The 22,421-nt window shown below is 45.2% G+C and overlaps 1 protein-coding gene across 3 annotated transcripts in view; it reads right to left on the bottom strand.

The window, feature by feature from the left end:
- Positions 1 to 457: 457 nt before the first annotated feature.
- RCAN2 (regulator of calcineurin 2) overlaps positions 458 to 22,421 on the bottom strand; it is a 251,254-nt gene continuing 229,290 nt past the window's right edge. For all 3 annotated transcript variants that reach the window (XM_014837503.3, XM_070514809.1, XM_014837505.3), the window contains 2 exons: positions 20,473 to 20,644; positions 458 to 3,006 (listed from right to left, as the gene is read on the bottom strand). In XM_014837503.3, the coding sequence (XP_014692989.1) occupies positions 2,846 to 3,006; positions 20,473 to 20,644 (333 nt within the window). In that variant the 3' untranslated portion in view covers positions 458 to 2,845. The remainder of the gene's footprint in view (positions 3,007 to 20,472; positions 20,645 to 22,421) is intronic.

Below are 22,421 nucleotides of genomic sequence, written 5' to 3'. Positions count from 1 at the left end.
TGCTCTTAATTTTAATGGAATACCATGTACTTATCTTTTATTTTATGATAGTGCTTTCTGTGTTCTATTTAATACATTTTTGCATACTTTGGGTCTCTTATTACTGGTTTAAACTGAAGAATAGAGTGGGGAGATGTTAAAAGAAGGCCCTAGGACACTTGAAATGGCTTTTAGGATCAAGACGGTTGCAGCATGAGAATAAAACAGGGGGCTTTCCCAGTTCCCTTTATCAGAGCCCAACCCATCCCTCCAGGCCTTGCTCAAATTCCTCTTCCTTGTGAGATGGCTGCCAACCACTTCCCCCTCTGCTCATTTCAGGAAGAGCTCAGATGAGTTAATCTCATCTGTTGGTAACTTCCTAGACAGACTATAGGCTGCATTGCCATCCTCCACAGTTACCACTCAAAAATATTCAACTCAGGCAGACAACACAGAAATTACACTACAGGGACAAAGAGTCATTCACCAAGTATATTTGAAGTCTAAGCTCTTTGAGCTATACACGTGCACAAATGATTCAGTTGGTGGAAATCTCCCCCTTCCCCTCCATAGTTAAACTTTTCAAACTTAAAATAGTGCTAAAGAGGTTTGCATAATGCGCATCATGGAAATGCTGAGGCAATTCTGACTTTCACAGTGCTGGGAGGTTCCACTGAAACACTTCAAGGAGTCCTTCTCGTTTCTTACTGCTCTCCTGGGAAAAGTTGCTCTTACCACCTTCCCAAACTCAACCTACTGAAACAATTACTTGATCTGAGAAAGACTAACATCGACACTTCGCAGTAGATTTCACTTGGGTCATACACTCCGCTGGGTTTTTATTTTACAACTACACAGAATGGTCATCTCCACTTTTACTGAATTTGGTTGGAAATGTCTAAGGTATCTGTTTTAAAACATTTAAAAACCATTTCCAAATATTTTCTCTCATCCAGATTTCTTTAGAACCTGCATTCTGAAAATTCTGAGCAGCTTAAAAAGTCAAATGACCGCAAATAACCGAGAAGAGATTCAGCACAAAATGGCTGCAGTTCTGCGTCATCTGAGGGCAACATTTCTTCCACAAGAGGGCAGCATTTCTCCACCATTAAGTCTAATTTTCCACTTGTCAAGGAAAAGCCAAAAACCTCCACAGCAAAGGAAAGTCAAAGCATTTGCTTATTATACACTCCTCAGATTTTATTTTTAAAAGGAGCCTTCCTTTTTCTTATGGAAACTCAGGATTTTACAAGCAATGCTGTCCTCAGTTTCACCTGTACTGTGTCCAGTACTATATTGCTATATTCACAGTAGAACGGACTTTAATTTCTGAGTGATCAGTCTAGGTAAGTTTCTGATGAAACTAACATACACCTTAGTCAAAAACCACCACAATCCTTCCGTCAGTTGGCTGTGTTATTGTTCTTGTGTGTTTTTCTGAGGCTTGGGGTCATGAAAGCATTTCCCCACTCCATCGTAATTGGCATTTGCATCTAAAGTAATTCATTAATGTACAGGAGTAGACGAGGCCTGGCACATATAGCAGAAGGTAATGGTTCTATAGGTGTATCTTCTGTAATGCACTTTGGGCTAGAGAAATAGAAAAGTCACAGGTAACGAAAACAAAAAGTTTTTAAGCAATATGGGCATTGCATGAGTGGGATCAGCATACACTTCTCTGTCACCCTTTACCTTTGAATATGCTCAGCGGCTGCTACATTCTGGAAATCTAGCTTCACCCAAATTGCCTACAACTGACACTTGCATCTTCACTTTATTTAAAAACAAGTGGTCTTGATAGCAAAGATGTTGGCTAATCATTTATATATTGGCTTGAGAAGTTTTGTGCCCTTCCAAAATTCAGCATTATCCATTATAGAGTAATATTATCAGATTATCTGCATTAGTATATGAATGTATTCATAAGCAATGCACATATTATGTTCTTAAGCAGCTAATGGCTGAACAATCACTAAATAAAAAACATCCAGATTTTAAAAGCACAGCTGAAACATTTGTACAAATATACAAAGAGAAAAAAACAATCTTTCAGACAACATGAGACTTTTGTAATAAATAGGTTTGTCTGAAGTCGGTCTCCATCACCCTGGACAAGCCTCCCCAGTGAGGCTGGGAAAGTTCTGTGTGGAAGTAGTGTTCAAAACCTACTGAGGAATATCTTTGGGGCCAAGCTCAGTTTTGCCTCCAGGAATTTTAACAGAGCTATGAAGTGTTGACTCAAAATAGTGACTATACCCAGACTTGTTGAGCTGGACGATGCTGATAATTTTCCTAATCTAAATAGGACATGGCTGGATGCTGACAACCTGTGAGTTATAGCATATCCTCAAATCATGAAATTAAATGCTGGTGATCATGCATGTCCTGGGAATGTCGGGATGCAGAGGACTGAGTGAGACCAGATAGGGTTATCTCATGCAGTCAAAGTCAAGTTTACTTATGGTCCTACTTAAGTGGCCAGGAAAGAACAGTGCACACACGTCAGGACTGGGACTGAAACGGCTCACAAACAACACAGGTGCTATTTGTTACTGATGTCTCTGGCTTGGATCGACATGAGAGAATGAAGATATAGGCTGTGCCGATTGTTTAATAAGAAAATACTACTTTTTTCCTAGAACTTTCTAAATAATGGATTATATTTGATGAGTATGATATGATCAGGAAACAGATCTCCTTTTCCTAGCCCTTTTGTCCAAGAGGCTTGATTACAAGGAAGGGATCTCAAACAATCACACGCCCAGGGATTTAAAGGCAATTATTTTTTTTTCGACAAACAAACAACAGGGGGGAAAAAAAGCATGATAAAGAGGAGACATATTATCGTCGAGGCGGAGCGGTGAGCTCAGTTGGACACGGAGGGTGGCAGGCCGGGACGCCGGGTCTGGATGATTTTTGGCTTTGGGGACGTCTTTGGATCCTCTTCTTCCTCGATGTCACTGTCACACACGTGCACGACGACACTTGGGGTGGACTCAGTCCCTGCGTGCAGCTCATACTTCTCTCCTGAAAAGCAAGAAAAATGGAGGGTGAGAGAGGGGAAGGGGTTTCCAAACAGATTCTTTGGCAAGGTTTGCTTAGGAGGTGAGAAGAACATTTTCCAGCGTCTCGGGAAACCTGGCATCCTACCTAGGGATGGCACGGGCTACTGGAAGATGGAATGAGCTCAATCTGTCATTGAATCCCAGCTCGACCACCATCAAGTGCACAATACTGAACAGGCCAGGTAACCTCTCTCAGCCTCAGCATCCTCAGCTGTAGACTTCAGAATGGTAATTACCACAGTCCAGAGGATCATGGCGATTACTGATTATGTCTGGCAGTTAGTTACCAGTTTCTCTTCCATTTCCCAGCATTACTGCTAATTGCTGAGTAACCTTGAGCCAATCACTTCACTTCTTCATCTTCTGGCTAAGGTAGTCTCTAAGTTCTCCTCCAGCTGTACACTTTTTATAGCAAGAGCTGCCCCAGGATGGAATAAGGCGGGATCATGGCTTTGTCTGGAATTTGCAGTGGTTGCTGGGTCACTGAGTTAGATGATGGTCCCTTCCAGTTCCGAGAGTCTCTCATTCTTGAATGGCTTATCTTACAGCCAAATCGCTGTGCCCCGACTGGCTTCCTGTCTGTCTTTGTTTCACTTCAGAAGGTATTATGGAGCATCTCCCATGGTCTGGCCCATTGCTGCTCATAAAGGCTACAAGGCACAATAAAAAATATTTGTGTCTTTCACAAGAGCACAGACCAGTGGCAGCGTGTAGAAATAGGAAGTGTCACAAAATACTACCTTGGTAAGCTCTAGGGGCAATATGTCAAGGACTATGGTACCCAATTGTAAGGAGCAAGTAACTCTGAAAGGCTTCCCAGTGGAGGTGACAGCTGATCCGGGTCTAAAGACAAGTGGAAGGCCTCCAGGTGGTGGGGCAGGAGGCAGGGGCATTCTCAATCTGCATGCTCGTAACTTCTCAACTCAGCTGTCGACATACTCATCTTAATCTTCTCCCGACATCCTATCCTTCACTTCCCATCCTTCACGAATGGGCAAAATCTACAAGCAATGTCTCCCAGACATCCTCCTGGGCAGCGGCTTTCCAGGTCTCACTAGATGGGGTCCTAATTTCTTAGACTAGGACAAAAGACTCTGTACACTCTCTCACCAGTCGTGACAGCCACATTTTTATTTGGCATTGTCTTACCTCTCTCTGAGAGCTCCCTAAATCCTGCCCTCCTTCCAGGACTGAAGCCAGACACCACCCAGTCCAGGAATCTTGCCTGTTGCCCTCAGTCTGTAGTGGAAAACGCACCTTCTGGACGGCCAGAGCAAGTGCTAGACATTCCAGTGCTAGGGTACGACTTATGAGCTATCTATCGTGCACATCTCGGTGAGCATCAATGGTGAGAACAGGATGTAAATGTTCAGAGTCAGCTGTTGTTATGGGTTGAATCACGTCCCCCTAAAAGATGTTGACCAGTATCTGTGAGTGTGACCTTATTTGGAAATAGGGTCTTTGCAGATTAAATGAGGCCATTAGGGTGTGTCCTACTTCAAAATGATGGGTAACCTTATAAAAAGGGGAAATTAGGACCCGGGTGCTCATACATGGAGAAGGCCATGTGACGATGGGAGTTATGCTGGCACAGGGCAAGGACTACCAGAAGCTAGAAGACAGGTCTGGAATAGATCTTGCCCTAGCAGCTTCAGAGGGAGCATGGCCCTGTCCATGCCTTCATCTCGGACCTCTAACCTCCAGAACTTGAGTCAATAAGTTTTTGTTCCTTAAACCACTCAGTTTGTGGTACTTGATTATAGCAGCCCTAGCAAACTAATATGGCCATACCCTGCTAAGAGTCCTTTCTTTCTGTCACGAGTCAGAGGAGTCCTTACTGGAGCCCCTTCGACATGCTGGTGTGGAGAGCAAAGGCTCTCCTGGACGAGGACAAAGAATATTTTGCAGAAATGGAGCATCACACCTCCGGCATTTCCCTGGATATTGGCAGCAGCAAAGAGGAACAGAACTAGCCTGAGCCATAGAAATATGGCTTATAAAGACTATAATTTAAAGTCTAGATTTGGTGAAATTGTAGGTAGAGAGAGTTGTGTCAACAAGTATTCAATCTCTGATATAAGGGAGCTGACATGGACCTGTTCGGATTCAGGCGAGGACGGTGACACAAACAGGGGACGCAGAGCAGAACCAAGAAGGAGATATGGCCTGAGTCACTCATGCCACGCTTTGCTTCTCGCCCCAGGACAGCACTAACCTAACTGCACTGTATTCCCTTCTGAACTTATTATACTACATACACTGTGGTTGTGGTATGCATATTGATGCTACTTACAGCTCACGCACAATTGTGTTTATTCTGTTCTCCTTAAAGTATTTTGTCATTTTTATCAAAATCCCAAGGTAGAAGAACCACTTCAGATATTGCTAAGGAGGGGACTCTATAGGAAACTGACTTTATCTGAGAGTTGCATAAAAGACTCTGGGCCAGGCGTGTGCAGCCCTGGTTGGTGGCATCTTTGAGCAGTGGATCTCAAACACGTGACAGTTGACTGGGGGTGCTTGTTAAAAACAGTTTACCAGTATGAGGATGCAATGCTGCCGATTCTGACTTAGTGACATCCACATTGGTACCCAGTACCCTTCCAGGTGTTTCAGTGTCTAGGTGGCCACTGTTACACAGCTTCGTGTGACAGGCAGGAGGCTGTGGTCCTGTGAGGACACTGGCATGCTCATAATGTGCCCCCTCCCTCCCTCCATTCTGCATCGTAATTTTTCACTGGAAAATGATAACTGTGCAGGTAGAGGGCAGTGGCGGGAGGGATGCTGGGCACGCATATAGAAAAAGAAGCAAGGGATCCCAGATCGGGTCTGGAGCCGCTCCCAGCCATCAGCGCTAATTAATCTTGGTGTTCTCATCTTCATTTACGGGAGAACAGTAAATCCCTCACCGCTCCCCAGCCAACAGCAGCTGAGTTCATTGTATCCAGGGTTTCTAAAACGTTCTCTTTCTTTCAGGAATGCTTTGCAATTCTGAAAGGGAGACACTCTCCAACAACAGACAGAGAAATAAATGATTTCTGAGTAATCACTGAGGCGGCTCTTGATTTTCTCTATAGGATTTCTTCGAAGTTCTAAGACTTGGAGAAGTGCCTTTTGAAGAAACTCCGGTGGCTGCTGCAGGGATGAAGCGGGTGGCAGTCTCCTGACCTCTGATGTGAGGATGACAGAAAAGAATCTGCCACAGCAGGGCAAGCGTGGAGACTGTGGGACCTGGGGGTGAGGTGGTGACAGCAGGGACCCCGGCCAGGGGACTGACCAGACACCCTGCCCTTTTCCTCATCTGGTGGCAAGAAGAAGGCTTTTTTTTTTTCAATAGTAGTGAAATATACACAATGAAGCTAGCCTTTGATTAAACCATTCGTTTGCCCCTGACTTGGATAAAGAACATTTCTTTAAGGACACCTCTGGTTGCCATGTGTTTACCGCTTCAAAAGTGATGCCTTCCTCCTGGACTAGGTTCTGGGGGCACACGTGGGATTGAGGGGCAAGCTCAGGGGGACACTCTGCAGGGTGACTTTCACGTGGAGTTAACGAAGTCAGGGATTGCGCGGTTGGAGAGCTATTTTATTGCTGTGATCCCATTAACTCTGACATTTCACTGTTTTATTTTTGGAAACTTTCTTACTATCAAAATCCAGCAAAGCTTAACAGCTGCTGAGAGCCCACAAAATAAAAAGGAATAGCTCTGGTCTTGCTGGATTAAATTTTTCTTTTTTTGGCCTCTCTTTTCCTTTGGGCTTCAGCTAATTCCTCTACCACAAGGGCTGACGTCAATGCTGTCACCGTGCGTGGGGACCGACTAGGCTCAGTAGGGGACAGGGAGCCCATGGGGCCTTGTCTATACAAGGCGGGGCAGGTCCTGCCACAGTGAAGTGAGCACAGCCCAGTGTTTCTTTTAAAGGACAGCAGAGATTCACCCCCCACACTCTCAACTCTTCTAGCCTGTATTTAAACCGTCATTTCACCAGGGAGCAGAATGGAGGCCAGGACCAAAACCCCTCAGAAAACGCACTGATCAGGGTTTTCCACCAACCCCCGTGAAAAAAATTGCCAGCCAAGCACATGCAAAATCCTCCAGCACGTGGTCAAAAGTGAAACGCTCATTCAGGCCTTTGCAGCTGACGCAGGTTTGGCTGCTGTTCGAAATAGACGCCAAAGTTCTGTCTGCTCTTTTCCAGAATGGATGGAGACAGGTTGGTGACGACATCCCACTTCCTGCAAGACTGGAGGAAGTGGAGGTGCCCACAGCTGCTTCCTGTTCTCAGGAGGGGAGAGGTCGAGTCCCTGTGCCGACCAGGGCGCTGGGGGAGATGGTGACGTGGTTCTGGCGCAATCGTAGAGAAGTGTGTTGGGGACTGTTGGTCCAGTGTCCCTGGAAGTTCTCCATCACGCCACCTTTGGCTTATGGGCCATAAATTGGCCCCTTCTTGAATTCTTTCTAAAATAATGGGTGTGATTATGCACAGTTTGTAAAAGTAAGCATAATGCAGATGCGTGGGCTGACAATACAGAGCTACATTTCCACGTAGTGAAGCAGAGTTGAGACTGTTCCGATTCCTAACAAGAAAACTTTTGTGATGGAGAGAAAGGCAACTCTCCTAAACCCTCAGTGCCGTCCTTCTGTGAGCTGTGCCAGGAGGGGGTGGAATTCTTGCGCTAGAGGCGTGCAAAATACGGCAAAGTCTGGCAGGCACAGGCTGAGGCTTGCTGTCTTCCTCAGCATTGCTGCTGTTCTTCTCAGAAGATTCTTTCTCTGGGACGACATGAGCTCCTAATTCCTGTCCTGTGAGGAGCCACGTACCCGGCCTGATCTTGCACCTGCATCTCAACTTACTGACATCTCTATTTACGTCTCCAACTCACATCTCTCAAGGAGAAGTGTTTATTTTCCCTCTCAGTCTATGTTTCCTTCCCAGCTATTGCATTTCTCTTAGAGGTTCCACCATTCTTCAGCAGTCTGGGTGCAAATCCTTAGAGGTGGTCATCCTTGAACCTCCCCTTTCTTTCACCTACTGTGGTTACTCACTCGCCAAGCATTACTGAATGTCGCTTTGAAACATTCCTCCACGTGCCTCTTCCCCGCACCAGCTGGCAGTGACCCTGTCCACAATTCACCTCCTCCCATCAGGGGACCTTAGCTAGTCTCCTCGTCACAGGAACTGATCTTCCTGCCAGAAGAAGCTTCCTGAAAAGACACTTGGATGCTCCACCCTATCACACCCTAGTGATGCGACTCTGAGAGTTATACGACATACTAAGCCTCAGTGTTCCTCATCAGTAAAATGGGAATAACGACCACATCCCTGGGATGCTACGACATAAAGAAATACGTGTCAAGGACTTTATCACGCCCTCCGGAGATGCATGATATGGTTATTTAAGGTGATATTTTGGTCAGTGCTGCCCCCAAAATCATTTCTAGTTTTCAATACGATGAACTAATCTAGTCACACTGCACAACAGTTAAAGAATTAAGCAGCTGAATAATCCCAAAGAGCTTTCACTCAGTGGAATCACTCTTGTGGACAGCACTGGGGGTGGGGGATGACCCGCTGAGTCCCACGATTCAAGTGAACAGCTGGTGTCATGAATTCAGATGAATGATCTTTTTTCCCCTAACTCCTGATCCCCCGGCAAAGTCTCTCTCCTTTTTCTTCTCTCCTCCTACGCATTTCCATACCTCTACGGCTATGAGAAGGAAAATCACAAGTTGCTTTTTAAATGAGATCTCCGATTTTCTTCTTCTGAGATAGTGGGACCCACTTACTTACAATGCTTAACTATATCAGCTTTTGCATTATTCCTTAGTTATTTCATCCAGTGATGTTTTATATTCCAAACCACTGAAGTCAGGGCTTGAACTTCTTTTGTGATTTCTGCAGCTTAGGGTGCATGTTCGTGCTCAGTAAATATATGACTGGTCTGTGAAAGGCATCAAGCTTGCCTAGTGATGACATACTGTGTAACATCCAGTACGTGCTCACACATGAATTTTTCTCCCATGGTTTAACTCATGTAAATTTTAGCTTTTCAACAAGGCTGAAAACTCTTTAAGGGCAGCTCTTTATCCTGTTTTCAGAATGCTCTCAGTGCCAGGACAGGAGATGTCACAGACACTTGCCATCTGCCTTAAACGTGACAGCAGTGATTTACTGAGCCCTTGCTAAATGCCAGACACAGCTCTAAGGACCTCTCATAAATCGGATATTTGACCATGACAATAGCTCTGTAATGTGGGTTTCACAATGTCAAGTTTATACAGGAGGAAACTGAGATCACACAGGGAGTAAACGGCAGAGCCGGATTCAAACTCAAGTCTGTCTGACTTCAAAGAATGCGCTCGGAACCACTCAAAGGTCTTGCCTCTCTTTAGCCCGCTGTTTCCATTTTCTACAAGAGACTCTGCTGAAAGGGAGCCTAGTTTTAACTTTGACTTCTAATGTATTTTCATGGCAACTCATATTTTTAGTGAATATTTGTTCTTTAATGGACTATTTATTCCTTCTACATCTGGCCTTTTTGTTTTGGCCTATTCCCAGCTGTTCTAGGCATGGATTCCTTAGATCTTCAAAATGAATCTTCTCAAAAGACAACATTTAATACATTATAAAAAGAAAAGGACTATAAATTATAGAGTGAGTCGATTTACATCTCCTATGGTAGCTTTGGACTCTGGAAAAAGACCCTCTCTGCCTCCTTCTTGCTTTAATTTTATTCTTTCTCATATTAAAGGTGAATTCTCAATGGGAAAGTTATGCGTTGTAGCAGACTGACTGCGTTTTGAAAAGATGGTCATAATATTTCCTGCCCAACACTGCTCTTCTAGAACCTTGCCGCTCCTCCATCGAGGACAGTTCCCACTGTGTTCCCTCCCCTCAGATCTGGACAGGGCTTTATGACTGCCTTGACTACTACAGCATGGCAGGAGGAACAGTGTGACTTCTGAGTTAGGTCACAAAAATGCCATGCACTTCCACCTTGCTCTGTCAGGGTGCTTACTGTTGGAACCTCACCTCTATGTGGAAGGAAGCCCAAGCAGCCCACAGCCAGGCTCAGGTGGAGAGGAATTGGGGTCGCTGACTCACAGCCTGTCTGAGCTCCCAGCCAACAGCCACACCACCTTGCCAGCCAAGCGAGTGAACCATCTTGAAGGCTGATTCCCCAGTCCTCAGCTGAGCCGCCCCGGCAACACCTCATGGAGCAGAGGTGAGCCGTCCCTCCTCCCTGCCCAGATAGCAGATTTGCGAGCAAAATAAACGATGGCTACTGTTTTAAGCCCTTCGTTTTGGTGTATTTGTTATGTTGCAATTGATAAGTCATGGGTCATACAAGTTCTCTTTGTTCGAAAGCAAGCTAAATCACTACAAGTGAGGTGAAATTAATTGCCTTTTGGTGTTTCTTCCCCTTTCTCTGGCACAAGTGCTATGTTAGAGTGGATGCTTCATCAGTCCCGGGAGTTCCCTCCATGTAGAAGGAGCTCCATTAGCATATCATTGGGGACCTCTCTCCTGGGCCCCTCTCTTACTCCTCTCCAGTGGAAGAGGCCTGGCACCTGGTGGGTCACTTGGGGGAAAAGAACTGGAAATGCCAGCTCACCTCTCCCACCTTTCTCTTTGAGCCATCCCTGCCCACAAAGGGCTTGTGCTCTTGGCCACGTGCTAAGCCCAGCAGAAAAGACCCTGCCGGGTCAGGGGCAGTCTGCCGTTCTCCATCAGCATTAGGAAGCCCTGGCTGTTGTTCAACTGCGGCACCTTCTCAGCTTTAGCCTTTCATCAGAAACGAAGCTGGCATTATTGATCTCACCTGTCTTCTTTCTTAGCTAACCTTCAGTGAATTCCGAACCAAACAGGGAAAAAGCAGGTGTCAGCTATTAATCTATGCTGGATTTTAAGAATGGAAGATGGTTTATAAAGGCAAGTGCTAAGAACATTTCCAACAGGACCCTTGAACACAGAACCGTCCCGGGTTGTGCGCTGAGTATGAAACTTTAGTTTGGCTTAAGAGCCTTTTATATTTGATTAAGAAGAAAAATGGAAATGCCAAGCTTAAAATGATTTCAGGCTTGGTCATGTTTAAAAGGCACTGCAAACCCCCCTCCCCAGTATTTTTACTGTAAATGTGGTATTTTCAGGAGGAAGGAGGGAGCATCGGTCCTGCTCTACGGAATAAGTAAAACAGAATTTCTCTGTGTGTGGCTTTTCCTGCACATGCTGCCTGCTGGTGAGATGGAACCCAGAGACTCAGGAAGCGTTCAGGATGACTTGAAACGTGCTTGGAAGGTGTTCACATTTCGATTTCCTTTTCTTTCAAGGGTTAGGTTTAGAATTTGATAGAATAGGAAGGCCCACGAGGCTTCCCCAGTTTCCCACTCCCTTGTCAACTGTGGAAACAGAGGTGCCTGGTGCGGATCCAGCTGTCAAACATCTGGAGAGGAGGGAAGGAGAGAGCGACACGCCCAAGCAGGGATGGTGGCCTGCACCTCCTCCCCTGTAAGCCCGAGTTGGCCTGTATTGGAGCTTGTCCTGTCTTATGACCCTCTCTCAATCCTGGCGGGACCCATGTTGGTTTGGTTTGGGGCCACAAGTGTTCCTCAAGAGAAGGACTGCATTATAGCAAAAAACATCAGGCATTTTCCCAAAGTGACACCTCCCTCCCCAACTAATTAATAGCATTCTTAAGTCATCTACGGACACTCTTGTCTTTCCCTGGTTTTCCAAAGGGAAGGACAGAAAGTGTGTGTGTGTTTCTGGAAGGAGGAGAGGGCAGGGGACCCTCCTCTGTGCTGTCTCCCCCTCTTAGCGTCCTGTTTCTGCTCCCACCTGGTACCTCTGACCCCTTATGGGCACGCCCTGCCTCTATGTCTCTGATGGCTCTTTGGCACTTTGAGAACTGCCTGAGAAATCCTGCAAAAGTGTAATTAGTGTGATTCTCAAACAAGGGTGCTACATTCCCAGGGGTGTCTGGAAATGCGATGGGGAATTTTTTTTTTGGTTATCATAAGAACTGGGCTGGGTGTGGATACTGGCATTTAGTAACTGAGGCCCAAAGGTGCTCAATGTACTACAACGTGTAGGACTGTCAATTCCAAAATATCCTAGCTTTCACACTAAGAAACACTGAGCTGAGAACTTAACATAGGCACTCACATTTTAATAGGTGCCTAAGACATGGTTTGAAAATCAAATGATAATAAATAGGTAACACACTGAGCATTTACTCGGTCCAGTGCTGGACATATAGATTTATACGATTATCTCATTTGATGCTTGCAACATTCCGATTTTACTATTGAGGCAGCTGAGGCACAGAGAAGTTAAGAAAGTCGCTCAAGGACACACAGCTAATAAGGTGAAGCCCGGGTTCAAACTCACATTCTGAGTTTTAATCATCATCCAAAAGTAAGATAAATAGCTCTCTTCATCTTTGGGATTCATTTACAGCTAGAAAAGAAAAGAAGAGATATTCCAGGGCACAAGGACTTACCAGAAACTTCTAAAGTCACAGCTATTTGGTGATGTCCTATTCACAAGCTCCATCTGGGAGCAGAGAAGGAATTCATTTTCTAAGTGGAAGTGGAAAGAGGGAGAAGAAATATTCCAGGGAGGGAAGTCCTTTGCAAGCTTTCTCTCTCTGATTCCTTTGCATTCCCATGAGCTCATGTTGAATTTTGGTAGACCCCGGAGAAAAATGCTGTCGGCAGACTGGAGGGCAGGAAGCATCACTAAATAGCAACCCTGTTGCTTTCCCTGTGGCGGCAGCTGCTTCCATCAAAGGATGCCCTCTAAGCCTGGCGGCAAAGAGTATAAAGCAAAGCACAGACCAGCCCAGATATTTCATGGGCACTTCAAAGAACCGGGCCACGTAAATAACAACCACATCACAAAGGACACGTGCATCGCTCTCACTGGCTGATAGTCGCTCTCTCAGGTGCTGTCCATACCTTAGTTCATGTAATGACAGAGGACCATGTCTCTGAGGATGCTCTGCTACACAGCACTGCTCAGAGCAGAATGATCGTAAACACTCCCCATGGGTCTGATAGTTCCTCTGTGCCAGGCACTGCCTAAGTGCTTTGTGTTTATTAATTATTCCATCTTCACGATGACCTTGCAGGTAGTCAGATAATCACCATTTTCAAAAAAGGAGGTGCAGAGAGGTGAGGTAGATTGCTCAAGGTCACCATAAACAAGCGTGGAGCCAGGACTCCCCTCAAAGCCTGACCACCATTCTGCCTCTGACGTGCTTAGGAATGAGGTTGGGATGGCGCAGAGAGGACCTCAGGGCTGAACGAGACTTCCCTGCCTCAGTGGGTCTAGGATGAGTCCATGTTAGAAAGATACTATCAACATGGATGATGGGGTTTCTTTTCCCTCACCCCCATCCTCAGTCCTGACCCACATCAAAGTAGGAAAACAGAAGGGGTCCTTAGTAAGATGGGCAGGGGGAGAGAAGGAGGGAGAGGAAGGGGGGGAGGGGACGGGGAGGGAGAAAGAGAAAAAGAGAGAGATATCAGAGCGGGGAGAGAAAGAGATGGCGGGAGAAAGGGATGAGGAAGGAGAGACAGAGACAGAGCGGCGGGGAGACGAAGAAAGACGAAAGAGGCAGAGAGAGAATACTTCTGTAGTTTTGTTCTAAGTGGTACTCTATTTCAATAAGAGAAAATTTGCTTATTTTCTGGGGGTTTCTATCCGAGACTGGATCAGGGGAACCATTTATCTTCATTCCCTCCTGAGTCATTTAGGACTGAAAGTCCTTCATGGGGACAACTGATTGACTGAGGACCTGAATTGGTGGAGACAAAGACGTGCAAACCTAGGAGGAAGGTAAGGGCGGGAAAGACTGAGGAAACCATTGAAGGACAAGAGCAAGGTGAAGGCAAACCTGAGAAAAGGGGCTGGAGGCTTGTGAGAGGGGACTGTCCACCGGGCGGGGCGGTGGGGAGAGGAAGCACAGACACGAGGGAACAGGAGCTGCCTGGATGGGCTCTCTGTGAGCTCGGACACAAAGTCACCAGGCTTTCCTCTCAGAGGGACCATCCTGTTCCACCTTTCCCAGTATCAGGAGCCTGGATAAGGGAACAGCTATGGGGACGCACACACACACACACACGCACAGGCACACATGCACACATACACAGGCCCAAACTTTGGGCGTTTTCTATTTTTCTACAACATGAGTGTTTTACCTGTGAAATAAGAAAGGGAAGTATTTTATATAGCTACTCAATAGTGATTGAGGATAATTGCAAAATATATGCTGAGAAGAAAAACCCTTTAAAATTTATTTTCCAGGGAAAATTCTTCCAAAGGAGATGGAAAATTATAAGCATGTGTTCCAGGGTCCCAATCTGCGTCCCTTGGGTGGGGAAGGACACGTAGGGATGGCACCACCTGCAACACTGGAGACCGGCTGCTTTATTTTCTTTTCCTATCTGTGATCAGAAAATAGCAATTGTTGAAGAAGAACTGAGGCTGATGTAATAGTCATCCCACATGCACCCAAAATATAGGTGTTCATCTACATTTCAAAAATGGAATTTTCTCTACATTTGAATCAATGAGCCTGGAATAGAAAATGTTTCTTCCTTATAAGTTCCATGAAGTAAAGAAATAAATTTTCCATCTGGGGGAGACAACGTTTACCAAGCAGAAAGCCAGCAAAATTGCTTTACTATGGCATGTTTTGACGGAGAAGAATTTGGAAAAAAATCTAAATATAGCCGATGTACGCAACTTGAAACTCGAGCCCCGTTTTAAGCTCTCCTCTGCAGTTAACGCAAATTGATCTCCCTAACAAGAGCTAAAAATAGCAAGAGGAAAAAAGGGAGCAGACAATGACTTTTCATATCGCTCCCCACAGGCATTTTCAGTGACAATGAACACGACCTTCCAGAGGCATCCTAGAGAGCAGAAGAAAGGCCGGCGTTTCAGCCTGCCTCTGATTACCACCCAGTTAGTAGGGCAAACACCTCTATTTTGCCATTTTTGCTGACTGCTATAGAGAAGCTGTTTTGCTGGGCTGGGCTTTTGCTTTTCCTATTTTATTTTACATTCAAAAAGAACATAGCACTATATTCTCTCTGGAGTCAGGAACAATAGACTTTACAAAATAAGCCAAAACAAAATATTCGATTCATTCTCCACCTGGTCAAGGTGATCTTATTCTGTCTAGGTCATTGCTAAATGAAGGGCTTCTCTAAATTCACCAGCGGGACTAACATAAATGGGGAAAGCCTCTGTTTTATAGAGATGATAGCTGTGCTTCGACAGAGCAGAGGAAGGCAAAATCTGATCCTCGCGTGTCCCTGGACCACGGAGGAAAGCATGGAGCATGCCTTAAAGAGCTGATGCAGCGAGTGCGTTTTAGGGGGGACGCCAATAAGCAGAGAAACAAATGTGGAGGAACGAAATGTATAGGTTGCTTTATTTTTAAAATTTCCTTTTGCACCAATCTTGAATTTCTTCCAGAGAAATTAATTTTCCTGTTCAAAAGATCTCTCTGGTTTCTCAAACTTTTCACTCCCTAGGCCAAGGGTGCTGGCTTGATCAGTTCTTTCTGCTTCTTGCTAGTGGTAGAGGGACATATTTTTCACTTACCAGCCGTGCAGCCTTGGGCAAGGTGCTTAACCACTCTGTGCCTCACATTCCCCAGCTGTATAAATGGGGAGAATAACAACACCTATCTCACAGAGCTGCTGTGAGCATTAAGTGAGATAATATAGTAAGGTATTTAGAACAGCGCCTGACATATAGTAAGTCCTATATATAATTTTTAGCTATTGTTTCTACTTACAGTTTCTTCCTAATTTCTCTATTTTACTTCCTTTCTGGATCAAAAAACAGAATATACACTCACGAGGACAATGACTAAGAATGTTTGAAATTGCACCTCTCATATGTTCCAGAATCTAAACGGCTCTCCCTCTAACAAACAGAACTAGGAGATGCTTCTCCAGTGTTAGGTGGCCCTGGTCTCCTGTCGTAACGTCCTGTTAAGGATTTCAGAGGAAACCTACAGGCTAGGGTTCGATCACGGTTCCTTTGTAATGCACTGTTCTCCCCACATTTGCTCAGAGCTTCTCTGGAAGTTCCGGAGAGCCTGAGATGTCCCTCTCCGGAAGAGGGTTGTCAGTGTTGCTTTTGGAAAGAACAGGGGCACCGGGGCCTGTGTCTTCACTCCCCTCTTTGTCCTCCAGGAAGGAGTCCTAACAAGGCCCATCGCTGCTTTCCCTTGGCAGCCAGTGGTGGTAAAGCTCCCACAAACCAGCTGGTTTGCTGAGGGGACCCTGAGCCTGAGCAGCCTCTTGCCCTGGATCCCCGCTCCACGATCCTCTTCCTTTAGATCTCCTTTTTCTCCGTCTCTTTAGATGTCCGCCTCTCTTCTCAGTCACTCAGCTCTACCAATTTAGCACGTTAGTCATTCCTCTGAAGCAGAACGCCATTCTCTCCATCATTTGGGTCGCTTTTCTCTGCTGTCATTCTAATTTGTTTCTGTACTTCTGGAACCGAGGGAATCATCCCTTAATGTGGAATGAGTTATAATTTGTTCCTGAAATGATTCTGCCAAAGGATTAAAAATGAATTTTACTAAATGATTTCTTTTGCAAATGGAAATGCTAGAAGTCCTCTCATTAGGGAAAACATTAATTTCAAGCTGGCTGAGTGAGGCTGGCTGGAGCCAGAGGAAAGCAAGGATTTGCCAGTGCGGAAACTATCTCGAGGCAGGCTAACAGCTCTGTCACCCACTCATTCATTCATTCAATATTTCCGGAGCATCTATTGCGTGCCGGGTGCTACCAGGCATTCTGAAAACCAAAATGAATAAAACATGCATCTCCCTGCAAAAAGTAGAGAAGACAGGAAGTTGAACAAGAGGAAATTAGCTGAAGAAGAAGTGAGCATTTGTACAAAGTGCCATGAGGTGACTAAAAGAGCAACTCCTTGCTTTGGCATCTCGTCGGGGAGGAGGCAGAGAAGTGGGTGGGGAGGATGCAGGGTGAGGCCTTGCTCCCTCACGGGGGAGCTGAGACAGCCACCAGAGGCCCAGGCCACTAATATAACCTCTGTGATATTTTCAACTCAGTTGTTGGATATAAATCATTCATCTGTGTGGGGTGAAGAGGCTTCAAGGACACAGGCAAAAGACACATGGATAACCAAATAAAGAGAAACAGCCTTGAATTGCTGGCAAGGAACAGAGAGAAAGATATCCCAGAAAATACATCCAAAGGCAGCTGTTCCATGGGACAGAATAAATGCAGGAGACCCTCAGTATTCACTCTTGCACACATCGTGCACAGGCCTTCATTTACACACTTACCAGACACTGGGTTAGGCTTTCTGGAAGTTATAGTGGTGTTAGAGATAACTGTCAATTCAGGGTTAGGATAAACGTTTTCCTGTGTCAGAGCACAGTACGCCTAAGGTCCACCAAGGCAGCCTGGATCCTTAATAACAGGTTGTCAGATCTGGCCAAGGGGTGGAGTCACAAGAACAAGGCTTGACATCTGCCTCTGCCACCAAACAGCTGTGTCACCCTTGGGCAAGCTCAGTTTTCTGATCTGTAGAATGGGGACAGTAAGAGTTCCTATCTCTGTGCTTATTGCACAGCAGGGCACTTCCAAAATGGTGGCGAGTACATCTATTTGGTAGGAGAAGGTGAAGCTTATTTAGCATTAAGTAAAAGGCATGCACTTCTAACATTGTTGATAAGTTCTTCACACCTCTAAAAGGAACCCCTTTTATTCTTAGCCTCTTTAAGACCATGCCCTTCCTCTTTTCTCCCTCCTCTGTGCCAAGCTCTGTGTGCGTCCCTTCTGAGGTCCGATTCCCAGTTCCTCCATCCCCTCTGCCTCCATCAGCTCCTGGGTGTGCCCTCCAGACCTGGGACTCAGCTCCGTTAGCCAGCGAGGCTGTCTGCGACTTGCCCTTATCTGGTCTTTGCATCAAACTTTGTGAACATTAACCACAAATGAATTTTCTCTCCCATTCTGGATAAAAAATGCTTTGAATTTACCGGATTCCTGGCTCCAAGTGAGAGGACCAGAGGCTGGCTGGGGTCTGATGGTTAGAAAATCTGACTTGGCCTGGACCTCCTTTATAAATAGTGGAGTAGGAAGAGCAGCACCCTGGAAGCCCTGGCCCTGTCATTTCTCACTTTCTCAGGCCTCAGTTTCCTCTCCTGTAAAATGCAGGTTGGCCAGTGACTCCCAAGTGCTCTAGCCAAGACCAGGGATTCTATGAAGAGGTCTGTCTGCTGACATTCAAATCACCTGTGTTCAAATGTGTTCTTGTTAATATCTGTGCACGAGGGTCAAAGTGGCTGCTCCAATGACCTTGGCTCTCATAGGTCCATGGCTGGAGGGGAGGGGCTTGCTTGCTTCTGAAGTGCCCTGAGTTACCATGGGAAATGGCTTCACAAGGCTCGACTGGAGGAAACTTGATTTATTTAATACCCTCTCCCTTCACACCTATCACAGACACGGCTCTCTTTGGCTGGGGAGTGCATAGCTCAGGGTCCCTGGATGTGAACTAGACTTGGAAGGAAATCACATTTCTCCAATATCTCCCTTGGTATTCTTTTGTCAGCTCCTCTTAGTTAGACACCTACTGTTTCTCACAATGGCTCTTTGAGGGTGAAACCCATGGCCATTTTAAAGGCCCCAAGAAGGTGAGTGACTTGATGGTTATTACAGAGAAACCCCCAGGGAGTTTGCTCTTATGAATGCTGTAATCTAACTTTCAGGCCACATATGGGACAGCCAGTAATTCTCTGGCAGAGAGAGCTTATTAATAAAATCAGCCTCATCCTAATCTGAGGACCCAGTAGGGTGATCAGCTCATCCTGGTTTGCCTGGGAATTTCCTGGTTTTAGCACTGAAAGTTCCCAGGGACCCCTCAGTACCCAGGATTCTCCGGTTTCAGTGTATGCAAGAACCAACACGTACGGTGATTAAAACTGCAGATTTCTAGGGTGGGGGATTCTGGCCCAAATGTTTTCCTAACCATACTAAGAAATACTGGTAAGAACTTGTTATGAGTTTATCATCCCTGGCATTTGACATTTGGTTACCAGTGGTTCTTGAACTCATCTGCATATCAGAATCACCCGGGGAGCTTTTAAAAAATACTAATGCCTGGATTTGAGGCCCAAATCAGTTAAATTCAATCTCTTGGGGTGCCATCAGGGCATTGGGATTCTATTTTTAAAGCCCCCTCTCACACTACCAGAAGATAGAGCAGAAGAATGGCCATTATTTACCTTTGCATCCACAATGCCTAAAACCTCAGCTGCCACCTGGTTTCAGCCCCTCCACTTTCCACATTTCCCCTCTTGCTATAATGCAGGAAAAATACTTTGAAGTACAAGGTGGCAACATATGCTGAAATTGAGGACAGTATCCTTGCTGTGTATAAAATGCAAAGAAACTTTTGGACAAGTGCATAGAAGATATGTACAAGAATGCTAACTAGAGCTCTGATTGTAACAGCAAGAAACTGGAAACAATGTAAATGTTTAGCAACAGGAGAGTTGATGAATAAAGTGTGCTGGCATATTCACCCAATGGAACACCATATTGCAGTGAAAATGAGTGAATCGGAGCTGCCTATACCAACATCAAAGCAAAGTGACCTTAAGATTTTGCTAAAGTTAGAAAAATCTAACTACAGGCCACCATCGCCAGCTTCTTGGGGACTTAAGGCTTCAGTTTGGCAGGCAGATTGTTTTGTAGCAGAGGGTTCCTGGGCACTCCTAGGGCAGCAGTGAAACAGGGCTGCACAGCATAGAAGCCTTGTGCCAGCTGGTAGGGCTCATTTTGTCTTTTCTGAGGAAACAACTTTCTGGTGGTATAGAGAGAAATCCCATAAGAATTAGGTAGCTCTTTGCAATCTTAAGATATCTGCATTGTTGGGGCTGGCCTGGTGGCGTAGTGGTTGGGTTTGTACGTTCTGCTTCAGCAGCCCAGGGTTTGCGGGTTTGGATCCCAGGTGCAAACCTACACATGGCTCATCAAGCCATGCTGTGGTGGTGTCCCACACACAAAAAAAATAGAGGAGGATTGGCATAGATGTTAGCTCAGTGACAATCTTCCTCAAGCAAAAAGAAGACTGGCAACAGAAGTTAGCTCAGGGTCAATCTTCCTCTCTCACACACACACAAATCTGCATTGCAATCCAGAAGTCACATGGACAGGAATTTTAGGACCGGTTCCTGAGTTGTTTTTAAACAGGTGTGAAGTCTGATGTTGCATTCCCATTCACCATCCCTCTCATTGTCCACATACAGCAACAAATCCAGTAGAAATGCAGATGTTACCATGAACCCAGAATTTCAAGGTTGTTAATCTTTTCTGGCTTTTCTAGGTTGCTGACGAATGTTTATTTTTAAAAAGGGCCACAGAGCTTACCTGGTCCTAGTTTGGCCACGGCATAGAGGAGGTCGTAGTTGAGGACTGGCGTGGCATCGCTGATGGGCTGCCAGCCAACGGGAGGAGATGCCGGGGGTGAGATGAGAAACTGTTTGGCGGGCTGTGGTGGAGCCAAATGCAGTTTGTCTCCGTCTGTCTCTGGAGTCTGAACCTTTCAAACAGAGTAGAAATGAAGACACATTATTCATTATGGCCTCAGATGGGCTATGTGCTACACTAAGATGCAGGGTCATACTTTTAGCCTGTGACAAATGAACCAACAAACCAATGAACCAGGCTACAATAATAATTACTACCTACCATACACCACATGTTCAGCTCTCTTATTTAATCCTTAAACCAGTGGGTGTCAATCTTTAGCGCACATCAGAATTATCTGGAAACTTACTACAACACAGATCGCTGAGCCCCACTCCTGGAATTTCTGATTCAGCAGATCTGGGGCGAGGCCTGAGAATCTGCATTGCTAACGAGCTCCCAGGTGATGCTGATGCTGCTGGTCCTGAGACCCCTGTCTCCCTCTCACCTCTCTCTTTCTCTCTTTTAATTTCATAACATGAAGTTAACCATTTTAAAGTAAACAATTCAGAAGTATTTAGTACGTTCCCAATGTTGTGCAACCACCACTTCTATCCAGATCCAAAGCATTTTCATCACCCCACAGGAAACCTGGTACTCATTTCACAGTTACCACCATTGCTGCCTCCAGTCAGCCCCTGGCAACCGACGATCTGCTTTCTGTCTCTATGGATTTACCTATTCTGGACATTGCATATAAATGGAATCATAGAATATGTGACCTTTTGTGCTCAGCTTCTTTCATTGAGCATAAAGTTTTCAAAGTTCATCCATGTTGTAGCATGTATCAGTACGCCATCCCTTTCCATGGTTGACTACTCTACAGGATGGACGGGCCACAGTTTGTCTCTCCATTCATCCACTGAGAGACACTTGGGGTGTTTCTACCTTTGGGCTACCGTGAGGAGCGCTGCTAGGAACACGTGTGTTCCATGTATGCATTTGAGTCCTGTTTCCAGTTCTTTTCAACATACACGTTGGAATGGAACTGCAGGGTCAGATGGTCACTCTGTGTTCAACATGTAAGGAGGGATTTCACAGCGGAGGAAACTGAGGTTTCCACAAGTCACATAAGTTATTAGCAGTGTGGGATTCGAACATAGATCTGAGGTTAAAATCTAAGTTCTTTTTCGTTTTTATTTTATTTTATTGTGGTAAGAACACTTAACATGAGATTTCCCTTCTTAACAAATTTTTGAGTGTGCAATACATTATGATTGAGGATAGGTACAGTGTTGTAAGGCAGATCTCTACAGCTTCTTCATTCGCTTCACTGAAACTTTATGAACATTGATTAGTAACTCTTCATTTCCCCCCCCCACCCCCAGCCCCTGGCAACCACCTTCCACTCTTTGATTCTATGAGTCTGACTGTTTTAGATACCTCATATAAGTGGGAACATGCAGTGTTTGTCTTTCTATGACTGGCTTATTTCACTTAGCATAATGTCTTCAAGGTGAATCCGTGTTGTCTCCTATTGCAGAATATCCACACTACCCAAAGCGAGCTACAGAGTCAAAGCAATGCCTATCAAAATCCCAGTGGCATTTTTAATTTTTTACAGAAATAGAATAAAACAATTCTAAAATTCATATGGAATCACAAAAGACCACAATTGGTCAAATCAGTCCTGAAAAAGAATGTAACATTTTCCGATTTCAAAATATATTACAAAGCTACAGTAATCAAAACAGTATGGTACTGACATAAAGACAGCATATAGACCAATGGAACAGAATAGAGAACTCAGAAATAAATCCATGCATATAGGGTCAACTGGTATTCAACAAGTGTACCAAAAAAAAACATAATGGGGAAAGGATATTCTTCAACAGATGGTGTTGGGAAAA

The sequence above is a fragment of the Equus asinus genome, chromosome 8 (genome assembly GCF_041296235.1).
Source record: "Equus asinus isolate D_3611 breed Donkey chromosome 8, EquAss-T2T_v2, whole genome shotgun sequence".
NCBI lineage: Eukaryota > Metazoa > Chordata > Mammalia > Perissodactyla > Equidae > Equus > Equus asinus.
The sequence above is the reverse complement of the archived record's forward strand: the minus strand, read 5'-3'. Positions and strand labels throughout refer to the sequence as shown.